The sequence below is a fragment of the Typha angustifolia genome, chromosome 9 (assembly GCF_048772165.1).
Source record: "Typha angustifolia cultivar Huaian chromosome 9, ASM4877216v1, whole genome shotgun sequence".
Taxonomy (NCBI): domain Eukaryota; kingdom Viridiplantae; phylum Streptophyta; class Magnoliopsida; order Poales; family Typhaceae; genus Typha; species Typha angustifolia.
Window position 1 is genome coordinate 406453 of NC_133247.1, and position 12177 is coordinate 418629.

The following is a 12177-nucleotide window of genomic DNA, read 5'->3' on the forward strand; positions in this document are numbered from 1 at the left end:
TAACTTTAGATCCATTTGGTTGGTGAACATGAGATCACATTCATATCCTTTCTTATTCACAGAGTTAAAAGTCTTTCACATAATCTTTTATAATAGTTCTACAATTCTAATTTTATAAAAGCACTCCTAAAATGAAAGGATATTAAACACGTTCCTAATAAATTGGTCTCCCATCCTCATAATCCACCTGTGGTTATGATAACGACCAATATTTATTGTAGAATACATCGTTTGTCATAGGATTTACAACATTTATTATCATACGATGATATTTATCAGTATATTACTTATTTCATAAATAATTTTCTCGTTCACGCTAGTCAGTAGCACGAATTTTAGTGCATTTTATTTTAATTTAGAAATATAATTTTCTTCCATGAATTTAGAGTATTTACTACGGATTTAAATAAGTTCAAATTTAAATATAAAAATAATATCAAATTAAAATATTTAAAATGATACTTGGAAAGCATATAAGCTCGTATATGATACGTGAAGAATAGTGTAATTGAGTGGTTATGTAATAAAGAGAAGTAACGTTTTCTCGCGAAATGGCTCATAAATATCATCTAAAAGGAGAATAGAGAAATTAAAATAGAACCGAATAATCTGAACTACCACTATTCGGGTTTAGAAGCGAAACGATATTTATTTTAAGGAAAAAAAAGAAGCGAAACGAATCGAATGATATTTTCGGACTCAGTCGGCCGCCTCATCTATAAATAAAATTTCGACTTCCCTCCGTAATGCTCTAGTTCATTGTTTCGTCTCGTTCAGAGCCTCGTCATCTTCTCCTTCCTCTAGAACGAAGTAATTTTTCTTTCGTTCTTTCTTTCTTTCTTCTTTTAATTAATTGTTTATTTTCTTTTTGTCATTCCCACCTCTTGCTTTGCTTTAAGTAATTAATGGTTTTGGCTGCTTGTAGCCCAATTGATCGACTAGCTTTTTTCTTCTTTCTTTTTCTTTTTCTTTTTCGCGCGTAAAAGGAGCAGCCATTAGGTTTGCTTGATAATTTCTTCCGATTCCTATGATTAGGTTGGTAGATTAAAGATCCCGTTCGGAAAAGTAATTAGGTACTCTCGTAGAAAGATTTATTTTGTTTGATTAATGTGATTAATGGAATCAGAATCTTTTTTTTCTTTCTTTACTTTAGAGAATTTCTTGTCGGTTGCGATAGGATCTGAATTTTTCCTTTCTAGTTCACGATTTAGTATGCCATGTAGTGCATTGCTGTTGCTATCTTTTCCCCCTTGTCAAGTAATTATTGGAATTTGACGCCTTAGAACACTAATGATGGAATACCAAATGCTGGAGTTCAAAATTTTTTCCCCCTTTTCCATGATTTGAGGTGCTTTCTCCGTTGACGTAACTTCGGATCCTGAATCGAGAACTTGAATCTCGGTGACTTACTGTGGATGAGCTACAGAGGAATATAATCCTTTGTCATCTCTCGTCACCCTTGTTTTTTTTATTCTCTGGTCATTTTCAGGTTTGTTTTGGGAAGGTAAAAGTCCGTTAGCCATCGCCGCGAAGGAGATGGACATGGAGGATGGCACAGTACAAGGCCGGGAGAATTCCCTGGAGGACACTGAGATGCTGGAGCTGCCAAAAGACCCCGCAGAAGTTAAGGCGTCGGAGTTTATCAAGGGCGAGTCCTCGAAGGAGATCCCAGTGGAATCCCAGCAGCCAGAGCTGCCGGAGAATGTCGTGCTGCAGAGCCAGGAGAAGGAGGAGTTCATTATCAAGTTGGCCATCGGCCAGCAGTCTGAGATCATTAAGAACGCCATTTTAGATGGGTGTGGCGAGAATCCTGTGCCCCTTCTCAATGTCAGTGCGCCGATTCTCGCCAAGGCAATTGAATTCTGGAAACGGCATATCGATGCTGCCGAAGGTGAGGATTTAACTGAATGGGACAGAGCATTTCTGGGTGATCTCAGCCAGGAAGTCCTCTTTGATTTAGCCGCGGCTGCGAACTATATGGAGTCTAAGTCGCTGCTCGACTGCACTTGCAAGTTTATAGCTGACATAATCAAGGAGATGAAGGTCGAAGAGGTTCGAGACTATTTTGGGATTGAATGTGACTTCACCGAAGAGGAGGAGAGGAAGATGAGGGAGGACAACGCCTGGGCTTTTGAACAATAGAATTCTCACTGTGTTAACTTTCTGACGATGATACCCTTATACTCTAAATCTTTATAATTTTCCGTTTATATTCTGAAACTCTATAGTTTTTGGGCGCATTTTGTCAGAAAGATTAGAACTTGTCGCTTGTTGGACGAATCAGTTGGTTGAATATGTTATGCTTGTAAAATCCATTCTCTCGAGTTTATGTGAATATGCTATTTGCTGTCCTCTTAGATTTCTTAATCATGTAATATTATATTTCATGTATCCTTGTATTCTTAGTTTAATGGACCTAAGAGATAATCATCTACTTCACAGGAATTCAGGTCACCATGAGTCTGATACTATGTTCTTATTTAGTTATTATTATTCGACACCTGCAAATTTCTCATCTTCATTCAGCAACCATAGTATATTTTTTTTCTCCTCTGGTCTTTCCATTAAGATTTGCTCATGATCCTTGAATCATAGTAATTTTAGTTATAACTCATTTACTTGAATATACTTGTGGGTGTCCTAGCCTTCTGGAGTTGTTGATCAATTCTTTTTTAGTCAAATATATATATATATTTGATTGATCGTAGTCAAGCTAATTATAAGCTAAACTAAGAATTAATCGTCTCATATACATAAAGCTAACTCTCATAAAAATTGTACATGTTAAAGCACGAAACGAGCCAAAATATACACACACGCGTAATTAATTCTTTAATTTATTCTAAAACATTTGCGACTACAAGTTGGACATGGGAAAAGAAAATCAAATTAAAGGAGATAAAGATTGTATGTAACAATAAAGGTGTTAAAATTTCTCATTTATCGAACTCTTAAGAAAAACCCCCCAAAACCTCTTAAGCCCTACCAAAGAGAAATATAAAACCGACAAGGAAACACAAAATTCCACGCATCGCTAGAGAGATCGAGATGAACTCCGGAAAAGGGTTTCGGATTCAATCGTCCCCATACGCCCGGAACCGATATCGCTCCTCGTAGGGCCCATCGAAGAAGAGGTCGGCCTCGAACCACTTAGGGTAGCGGACGAGGTCCCCGGCCACGAACCGCATGTGCCGGTCACCCGACTTGGTCCCGTCCGGCACGACCCGGACCTCGCCGGAGACGATGTACACCTGCTGGTCCACGTGCCAGTCCCAGGGGAAGCGGCACCTGCCGGTCTTCCACGTCGACCACCGATCCACGCCGAGATCCTCGAGCCGCTCCTTGGAGACCCCGCGCTCCACGCGGACGTTGTAGAGCTCCTCCAGCGGCCGCTCGAATCTAGCGGAGATTCCGGGGCTCTTGTTCCCTGGGGGAGGGGATCTCCGGCGAAGCGGCGGAGGGCGGCTAGAGGTGGAGAAGGCGAGGGATCCGATCACGGCGGCCGCCATTCTTTTGCCCCCTTTGAGTGCTTGCTTGGGTTTTAAGGTGTCGTAAAGCTATCGGGGATATGACCAGTGCCTTATCCTTCGGGGTTCTTGCAAGGGGAGAAGCAATTAAATGACTATAATGCCCTTATCGGGTTGGGCCGTTGATAGTCTTTCGGCCTAAAGTTGTTCGGATCTTTACGTCGAAATTTAACCCGCGCCATTAAAGTGGAAATCTTCTAATTGGGCCCTCCTCTCAAAACCAGGCCTAGCAGCAGGCTCGGATTCGCGGATAAGAAACACCACATATATATATATATGTATATATTATTGTTGGAAAGGGAACGTGTATTACATGGGAGCCGCCAGTCCAATGAGAACGCATCCGCTAGCAAAAAACCATAGCAAAGGTTTTGTGCTTCCCAGAAGATAAGCTTCCCAATAAGAAAACTAATACAAAAATAATTAAAAGATTACAATCATATATAATATTGGAGATCGTTCCAGGCACAGCATGAAGTCCTTTCAGAATATAAGAGCAGCAGCTACAAATCTATTTCAACCTCAACGCGGGTGATGCCAAGCAAAACTGAGAGTGAGTAGGCCTTCTTTAAAGCCGGTAGTGTTAACCGATATGAATATGATGGATTGGAATCTATCAAAGCTACTATCAGTTGTTATCGGAGAGGCCGACAAAGAACACAAAGCAGTTAGTTATACTATAAGTTTTTTTTTTTAATCACCCGAAGGAGATAAAACATAGGATTAGGTACCTGTTCGGCTGTGTCGGCGGGACATTTTACTACAGACCACGCATTAGAGTAACTCATTTCAGGTATAGTTTATTTGTGACGAATATACTTAGCTTCGGGGTAATTTTGCAATAGTATTCTAAAATATCACAGATGATAAGATTTCAGACGCCACATTAGGAAAAACCAGCCAAACAACCACACTGCACTCAGGAGTCACGGCGACGAATTATTCCACGGTGGCCCGTTAAAGGCCATTCGCACGCTTGAATGGTAGAGTCGACCCAAGCGAACAACCACTCCACTCGCGCTGCTGCCCTTCCATTTCCTCCCCAGTTATTAATCCACCAACTATCCTAGAACCGAACCCTGAAAGGAAAAGTTGGAGCTGTTCTCGATACGAATCTACTCTTGGAATGGCGTTGGAGACCTCGGATCCGGAGCAGCCCAAGCCCTCGGTCTTCGCTGGGGTAATGAGATGAGAAGTAGATGCCCCTTACTTTGAATTCTTCCCGATTTCTTAACTTTGGTTTTTTTTTTTTTTTTCGGGTTTTTGGTTTACTGATCAGGTAACGGCGGGTGAGATTGACAGTTCAAGAGAGCCTTTGATTGACGGCGGTGGTTCTCCTTCAGAGAGCTACTCTGTTAAGGCGGCGATTCTACCGTGAGTATCGTTATCCTGGAATTTGAGTTCCTGGACTTTTATCTGGGTTGGTAGAAAAGGATTGTGATTATGACTCCGTCTTGACGGTTTTAGATTCTTGAGTATTTTGTTGAAACCAAACTCTTGATCTCTGAAAGAAAATATTATGCATGACTGTAGTACTTGATCTACTCGATCTCCCAAAATTATTCTTATTTCTGGCTGTACATCAGGAGTTGTTTATATAACTAAGTACATCAGTCTCTTAGAAATATCATTTAATCCTTTAGCTTTTTTTTTTTTCTTTCTTGATGATTGCTAACTTGTATGAACTTTAGGTTCTTTTTTCCAGCTTTAGGAGGGCTGCTTTATGGCTATGACATTGGTGCCACATCTGGTGCTACGATATCTCTGGAGGTACGCTGGCAGATGTTTTGCTTCATTGAAGCAAATGTTTATAAGTTTCACATGCAGTGAATCTTGTCACCATAATTTAAAGTTATTGCTCAGTATCTATTTTGTATTAAATTTCATCAATTGAAGCAAATTTGTATAAGTTTCACATGTAGTGAACCTTGTCGTCATGATTTAAAGTTATTGCTCAGTATATATTTTGTATTAAATTTCATGGGTATAAGAAATTTAGCTTTTTTTGGTTCTTCTGAGTGGTGCTTTAGGTGATGTGGGGAAAAGGTGTTCGACGATGATGATCTCATGTGAATTTCTCCTCGTCGTTACTAGTCTAATATATTGAATATATGCTGCCTTTGTTGAGCTTCATGAGGTGTGTATCAAACTAAAGAAACTTTACTAGCTACTATAACCCCCATCAGAGTAAGGATAAGGTGAAAAAGGAACAAGCTGATTGCTAGAGTAGTCTGTGAAGACAGTTAACCAAAGCATGCCTCATTATTGTGTTTTCAGGAGGTATATCATTAGTTTACTTAACAAGATAAATTAGAAAATACAAGACTATAACAAATAAAATTTTCTGAAGATTTTCTTCCATTAGGTTGTATGCATACATGCTTAGACGAATAAGAGCCATTTATATATTTATATCCGATGTTCTGCAGTGCCGGAATTAAATTTCGGCTGAATTAAATTTCGGCTGAATATTCTCTTTCTTCACGACATGGAAGAAGACGAGAGGTTTTTAGTAAACTTTTGTGGTGCTAGGGTCTACATGCCGGTTCCGTAGAAGTGTTACTTATCCAAAACATCCCCGTAATTAATCTTATCTAGTTTGGTTGGAGTCTTCTTTATCAGGATTAAAGTAAAATTATCTCAATTGTTTCTAGAGTTTGGTTGGATTTGGATAATTGAATCCCTGTTGTTGTGTAGTGTTGTGTGATAATTGATATTCATTAGTTTATAGGTGTTTAATTTTGTTAAGATTGATACGATTTACCCCCAAAAGTTCCAATACATCAATTTCGTATACTCTGAATGTGATCTAAAATGATTTACATTGAAAATTACTAAACTTGGGTCCCAATTTTTCATCCAAATTAAATATGAATTGGCTTTGGTCACACCAGAACCTGATCCAGTGTGACAGTTTGCAATGCAGAAGCCATCGAACAATTATTACGTGAAAACTTTGAAAAACAGTTAATAACTGAAAGTCCTAGTTTGTGAATAGCTAGGTAATGCAGATTAGGATAAATAAATGTAAGCAATTTGACAATAGGCTTTAAGTTTTGGATTTTATCATAGAATTATAATTGAAGTCACCAAATATTAACATACGAAAAATTTATTATGGATAGATGATTGGTATCTATTTATTAAAGATTGCCTTTTGTTGTATTTCTAGGTAAAGAAGAACAAACGGACTTTCCGGTACAAATGATGCATTCCTTTATTATGTTCGTATGCTAAGTAAGTTCATTTTGCAGTCATCAGAATTAAGCGGAACAACATGGTATGACTTATCATCTGTGGAAATAGGGCTTGTGGTGAGTTTGCACCTCATATGATTTAGGCGCAAAATAGTTGCACTTTTAACTCTAGTACTGTTTTAACAGTTTTTTTTTGTTCTTTGAACATATTTCAGGTCAGTGGCTCACTGTATGGTGCTTTGATTGGTTCTATCTTGGCATTTACTGTTGCTGATTTTTTAGGTACTGCAAACTGAGCTTTAGATATTCTGATATTTAAGTTGCGATTGTATTGCATAGTCTGATGGTGCAACATATTTACTGAAGGAAGACGAAGGGAGTTGATTCTTTCTTCTTTACTTTACTTGGTTGGAGCTGTACTGACAGCATTGGCACCTAACTTCCCTATTATGGTGATTGGACGCTTTGTATTTGGAATAGGAATTGGATTGGTAATTGATCTTATCATTCTTTTTACTATTTTCATGTACCGATTTCAATATCTGTTGTATGAATTATTTATGACTTCCAAAATTAATTATCAGGGATATGTATTGTCTGCTTACTTGATCTTGCTGCCCTCTAAATATTTTCATGATGCTTTTCTTAGAACATTTGTTGTGTAGTGTTGTGTGAGTTGTGTAAATACATTTTCGTTATCTCATACAACAGTTGTGATCATGAGAGGATGTAATCCACACAAATTGATGGTCAACATCCATATTTATGACTCATTCTACATAACTATGACTAAGGATTTTGGAATTGCTATATTAGATGATTTCCTCCTCTGTTATTTCTATTTAATAAAAAGGTTTGCATCAATTCAAAATCTATTATGTCTTCCCTTACTAAATTTTTTCTAATGACACCTGAAGTCTTTTGGTGCAAATCTTTGAATTTTGAGACATCTTCCTGAATTATCTTAGTTGCAGAAAGTTTTGGCACAATTCATCTATATATGAGACTTATAGCTACTTTCTTAGGCTATGCATGCTGCTCCAATGTACATTGCAGAGACTGCTCCCAGTCAAATACGAGGCAGACTTATCTCTCTGAAGGAGTTCTTTATAGTATTTGGGATGCTTGTAAGTATAGATGTATTGGGTGTTGCATTCTGATGCACTTTTCTTCCCTTCTTCTTGGGATTGGAGAATGCTTATATATATCTGTCCTGTTTTGCAGTTTGGCTACATCTCTGGCAGTCTCTATGTTGGACTAGTTTCTGGATGGCGCTATATGTACATTACTAGTGCCCCAATTTGTGTTATTATGGGAATAGGAATGTGGTGGTTACCACCGTCCCCTCGTTGGCTCCTTTTATGCGCCATACAGGGAAAGGGTAGTATGCTTGACACAAAAGAATTTGCCATTCTCTGTTTATGTCGGCTGAGGGGTCAAAATCAGCATAATTCAGTTTCAGAACAAGTTGATTCAATTCTGGATGAGCTTTCTTATTCTGATCAAGAGAAAACAGTAACATTTAGAGACATCTTTAAAGGAAAATGTCTCAAGGCCCTGATAATTGGAGCTGGCTTGGTCTTTTTTCAGCAGGTACCTACAAAGTAACCTAATTCTGATAACGGGCTGTTGATCTTATTTTCCAGTATGTTCTTCCTAATAAGTTCAATTATAGAGTATATTGGTCTATGAAAGCTCACTACTTACTTCGATGCCAGGTAACTGGTCAACCAAGTGTCTTGTATTATGCAGCAACAATCCTTCAGGTATGCTTGTTTGACTTAGATAACTATCGAATCAGTGATTATATATATATATATATATATATATATATATATATATATTTATATTTATTTATTTATTCCATGACTCGTATTAACCTTCACTGTCTGGGCAGAGTGCAGGATTCTCTGCTGCAGCTGATGCCACCCGTGTCTCAATCCTTCTTGGTTTACTTAAGGTATATATGGCTTAGAAAAGATATTGAATGATTGCACATGGATTCCTCCTGCTTTTTGAAAATGTCTGTGCACCTTTAGTCTGCTTCCTTCTGTTCCCTTTTGAGTTCTTGACAAGACTAGTGAAGTGCTCTCATAGTCATTGCAAGAAATGCAGGTCTACGGACTTGAATGCACATTTGTTTGATTGTAGAAGTTCTCATAAATTTAGGTGGTTAGATAGCCTACTTTTCATTGCTAGCTGTTCACCAAGTGCTTGCTATTTATATATCATCACTATCAATTGTTTCTGCAGTGGACAACATTGAATAGAAAACATTTATGTACTGCCAAGGAGTAATAAATAATAACTTCTTGTTTTTTTGTATAGCTGATTATGACTGGGGTTGCAGTTCTTGTAGTAGATCGACTTGGCAGAAGACCTTTACTGATTGGAGGTGTCAGCGGAATTGTAAGTCCTCTGACCTTTTTCTTCTATGAGAAATTTTTTAGTAAGAAAAGTTTTCAAATGGGTTTTAAGCTAAATGAGTAACAATGAGGCTTGCATTGGATTCTCTTTGTGTTTCTTTCTTCTTACCAAACATGAATTCATAACTATAAAAGTACTTTCCTTTCCTTTCATTTTCCTAGCCTTTCACTACTCTTCTATATAAGGGTGAAAACAGATCGGATATGGTTTAAATAGTGTTCAACCCACATCTATATCTATATTTTTGTTTCGAATATAAATATTGGACGGATAATAAAATTTAAAAACATGTTCTAACTAAATGGATACAAATAATTTTTATATAGAGGACTAGATCATAAATGAATACATATTGAATTTTAAATAAATTATGATCTTTCTTTTAGACAATCACAAAATATAAGAGTTTCAAAGAAAAAAAAAATTCTTGCATGTCAAATATATATCAAGTTAGCAAAATCAATATCTATAAGCAACATAGAACACATCATTAGTAACAACATAAGTATTCATCATCTAAATAAGCAAACTCAAAACTACAAATTATTTTAAAAATATGCGGGTAAACGGATATTCGATATCCATATCTGAAAAAATATGCCTAACCCGTATTCGAGTTTTTTTAAAGAAACCTACAACTATTTGAATTTGTATTCAGTATTTTTTTTAAAAATTATTTGTATTCGAATCGGTATTTGGGTCGGGTAGGAATTTTTTATCCGAGTTCGGTTTGAATCAAGTTGGAGTTAATCCGCCCCGTTTTCACCCCTAATTCTATAGCTTTATGTCAAGTCTCCTATAGTTTGGAAAATATAATGTTCCTCAAATAAATTCTGTTAACATCACTAATCAATGGAATGATCAGATGATAAAATAACAGTGTCATTCTTAAAAGAAATAGCTTGAGCATATAGCTCCTGATATATGAGATTTCAATTTGAGATTCTTTGACCTGAATGGCATATATCGGAGCTTGTTAGATCCTTATGACTGGGCTTGATAAATTTGCTTATAAAATTCAACAAATAGCCTTGTTTGGTGACATCATGTTGACGTCAAAGGTTTAGGGAAAACTAATTTGGAGCTGTCTGGATTTGGAGATTTCATCATTTAGTTTATGTGCAAAGAAAAATAGAAGAATCTTTAAGATGTTGCTTAGTATGCTTTAATTCAGTTTGTAGTTTTATACATAGTTATTATGATGTTGCAGGCGATCTCTTTGTTCCTATTATCTTCATACTATACCTTGCTAAAGGATTCCCCTCTTGTGGCTGTAATTGCACTGCTGCTGTATGTTGGCTGTTATCAGGTATTCCACTCAGCTTGCTGTCTTAAAAAATGTACATAGACTTCTATATCTGAGCTCTATATGTTAGCTTCAAGCTCCACATATAGCTTGTTTGTTTTATCATCTTTGATTTAATATCTTCCATGGTTGTATTGTTTTTCTCTGCTTGTGGGGGAGGGGGGATTTCCCTAGTGCTCGAAGCTTCTCCCTCTCTCTTTGCCAGCTGGTGGCAGTTCATGCCACTGGGACGAGTTTCCAACATTAAACCAAAGCAAGTATGTTGTTTTAATATGCTTTGAGTGAAATTTTTGATATAATCAGTTATCTTGTGATCACACGACTGCTCAGAAGTTGGTTATGCTTGGAGATCAATCAACATCTTGCTTGTAGGCATTTCTGGTATTCTAAGTTGTACTGTGTGGATGCCAATTTAGGTGCCCCTTAGTTTGGTTCATTTAATGGTTGCAAGCCACGAATCTAAGTTGGTTGTGCCTATGTGTTTGCTGTATATATACATACACACTGTTTTTTGGATTAGATTGTGCATTCAAAATTGATGGTGATGATTTCTTCATATGGCTGTCCTGTGCAAGTGCTTCTACTTTATAAAGACTTATTCTTGCAGTTATCCTTTGGTCCGATTGGTTGGCTGATGATCTCGGAGATTTTCCCTCTGCGGTTTAGAGGCCGTGGCTTAAGTGTAGCTGTGCTTGTTAATTTCGCCTCAAATGCGCTGGTGACTTTTGCTTTCTCACCATTGGAGGTACTTGCTTTCTCTGATTTAAATGTTACGAAAATCTGATGTCTACCTTACTCAAAAAGTACTTATAATATGAATCAATCTTCAAATTTATGATTTTTTTTTTGAGAAAACAAATTTATGATATATATTGCAGCGCAGTGTTTGTAAAAACTTTTCTTGTTTCTTAAGCGTAAATTCCTCGTCACCATTCTGTATGGTTTTCAAGGTTGCTTGTGCTCTTACGCAAGTGTTGTCGCCTTCTTTGCACCCTATAGCCAGATGCAACTTTAAATCTTTAATAGGTTAACTCACAGTTTGGCAGCTATCCAGTACTTTTAACTTTTCTCCTCGATTGGGTTGCGTTCCGTAAAACATTCTTTTCCTCTTTCTGTGGACGTTTTCTTTTTCTCCCTTACTAAATTTCCATTTACTTGCAGTCTTATTCACCCATTTCTCATCTTCTGGTTGCAGGCGTTGGTGGGAACTGGTGTTCTCTTTGCTGGCTTCGGGGTAATTGCAATAGCCTCTCTTCTGTTCATATTTTTCGTTGTACCTGAAACGAAGGGTCTCACTCTCGAGGAAATTGAAGCCAAGATCTTATAGACATCCCATCCATCCTTATCTTAACTTAAATCAAAATATAATCCGAGAATGGATCTCGTTACACTCTGTATTATTTCCTGCCCTGTATGAAAAAATCATCCAATAATTTATTCTCAAGTTTTCATACTGTTTAATATTATTCTACATAAAATTGAGTTTTAGCATATAGAGACCTCATGAATCATGATGCACAAGCAAATTAATTATCGTCCCTTTTTCTATTAGCTCCACTAAGACTAAGTTCTTGGATAATTGGCGGCATGTTCCACAGCTCAAAGGAGCTTTTTTTTTTTTCTAAAGCAGCCACGTCTCTTTTATGATTCCTTAAAAGTTAAAACGAGTGAGAGGAGAAAGTAAATCGTACCGACCATTCATAAACTAACGCGCACACAA

The 12177-nt window shown here is 37.2% G+C and overlaps 3 protein-coding genes across 4 annotated transcripts; 2 read left to right on the forward strand and 1 right to left on the reverse strand.

Annotated features, from left to right (window-relative positions):
* The first annotated feature begins 700 nt into the window (after window positions 1-700).
* Window positions 701-2325, forward strand: LOC140767468 (SKP1-like protein 11). Its single transcript, XM_073107391.1, has 2 exons — window positions 701-810; window positions 1490-2325. The coding sequence occupies exon 2, from the start codon at window positions 1537-1539 to the stop codon at window positions 2140-2142; it is 606 nt and encodes a 201-aa protein (XP_072963492.1). The 5' UTR covers window positions 701-810; window positions 1490-1536; the 3' UTR covers window positions 2143-2325.
* Window positions 2326-2821: 496 nt separating this feature from the next.
* LOC140767261 (uncharacterized) lies at window positions 2822-3576 on the reverse strand. The gene has a single exon (XM_073107109.1). It carries the CDS (start codon window positions 3507-3509, stop codon window positions 3075-3077), a length of 435 nt encoding a protein of 144 aa, XP_072963210.1. The 5' UTR covers window positions 3510-3576; the 3' UTR covers window positions 2822-3074.
* An 821-nt stretch (window positions 3577-4397) lies between these two features.
* Window positions 4398-11910, forward strand: LOC140767287 (D-xylose-proton symporter-like 2). 2 transcript variants are annotated; one of them, XM_073107137.1, is made up of 14 exons: window positions 4398-4707; window positions 4807-4901; window positions 5219-5297; window positions 6782-6841; window positions 6940-7006; window positions 7091-7215; window positions 7750-7851; window positions 7949-8317; window positions 8443-8490; window positions 8622-8684; window positions 9053-9133; window positions 10362-10460; window positions 11065-11202; window positions 11653-11910. In XM_073107137.1, the coding sequence occupies exons 1-14, from the start codon at window positions 4654-4656 to the stop codon at window positions 11782-11784; spliced, it is 1512 nt and encodes a 503-aa protein (XP_072963238.1). In that variant the 5' UTR covers window positions 4398-4653; the 3' UTR covers window positions 11785-11910. The 2 variants fall into 2 exon arrangements, with proteins under 2 accessions (XP_072963238.1, XP_072963239.1); XM_073107138.1 differs by lacking the exons at window positions 4398-4707; window positions 4807-4901 and having other exon boundaries at window positions 5233-5297; window positions 6700-6841.
* The last annotated feature ends 267 nt before the right edge of the window (window positions 11911-12177 follow it).

Bases quoted from the DNA above. Each gene is read 5' to 3' on its own strand.
- LOC140767468 (XM_073107391.1), top strand. From the start codon at position 1,537: ATGGACATGGAGGATGGCACAGTACAAGGCCGGGAGAATTCCCTGGAG.
- LOC140767287 (XM_073107137.1), top strand. From the start codon at position 4,654: ATGGCGTTGGAGACCTCGGATCCGGAGCAGCCCAAGCCCTCGGTCTTC. The intron at 5,298-6,781 runs GTACGCTGGCAG...TTCATTTTGCAG, and splicing joins GTGCTACGATATCTCTGGAG to TCATCAGAATTAAGCGGAAC. The intron at 8,491-8,621 runs GTATGCTTGTTT...CTGTCTGGGCAG, and splicing joins ATGCAGCAACAATCCTTCAG to AGTGCAGGATTCTCTGCTGC.
- LOC140767261 (XM_073107109.1), bottom strand. From the start codon at position 3,509: ATGGCGGCCGCCGTGATCGGATCCCTCGCCTTCTCCACCTCTAGCCGC.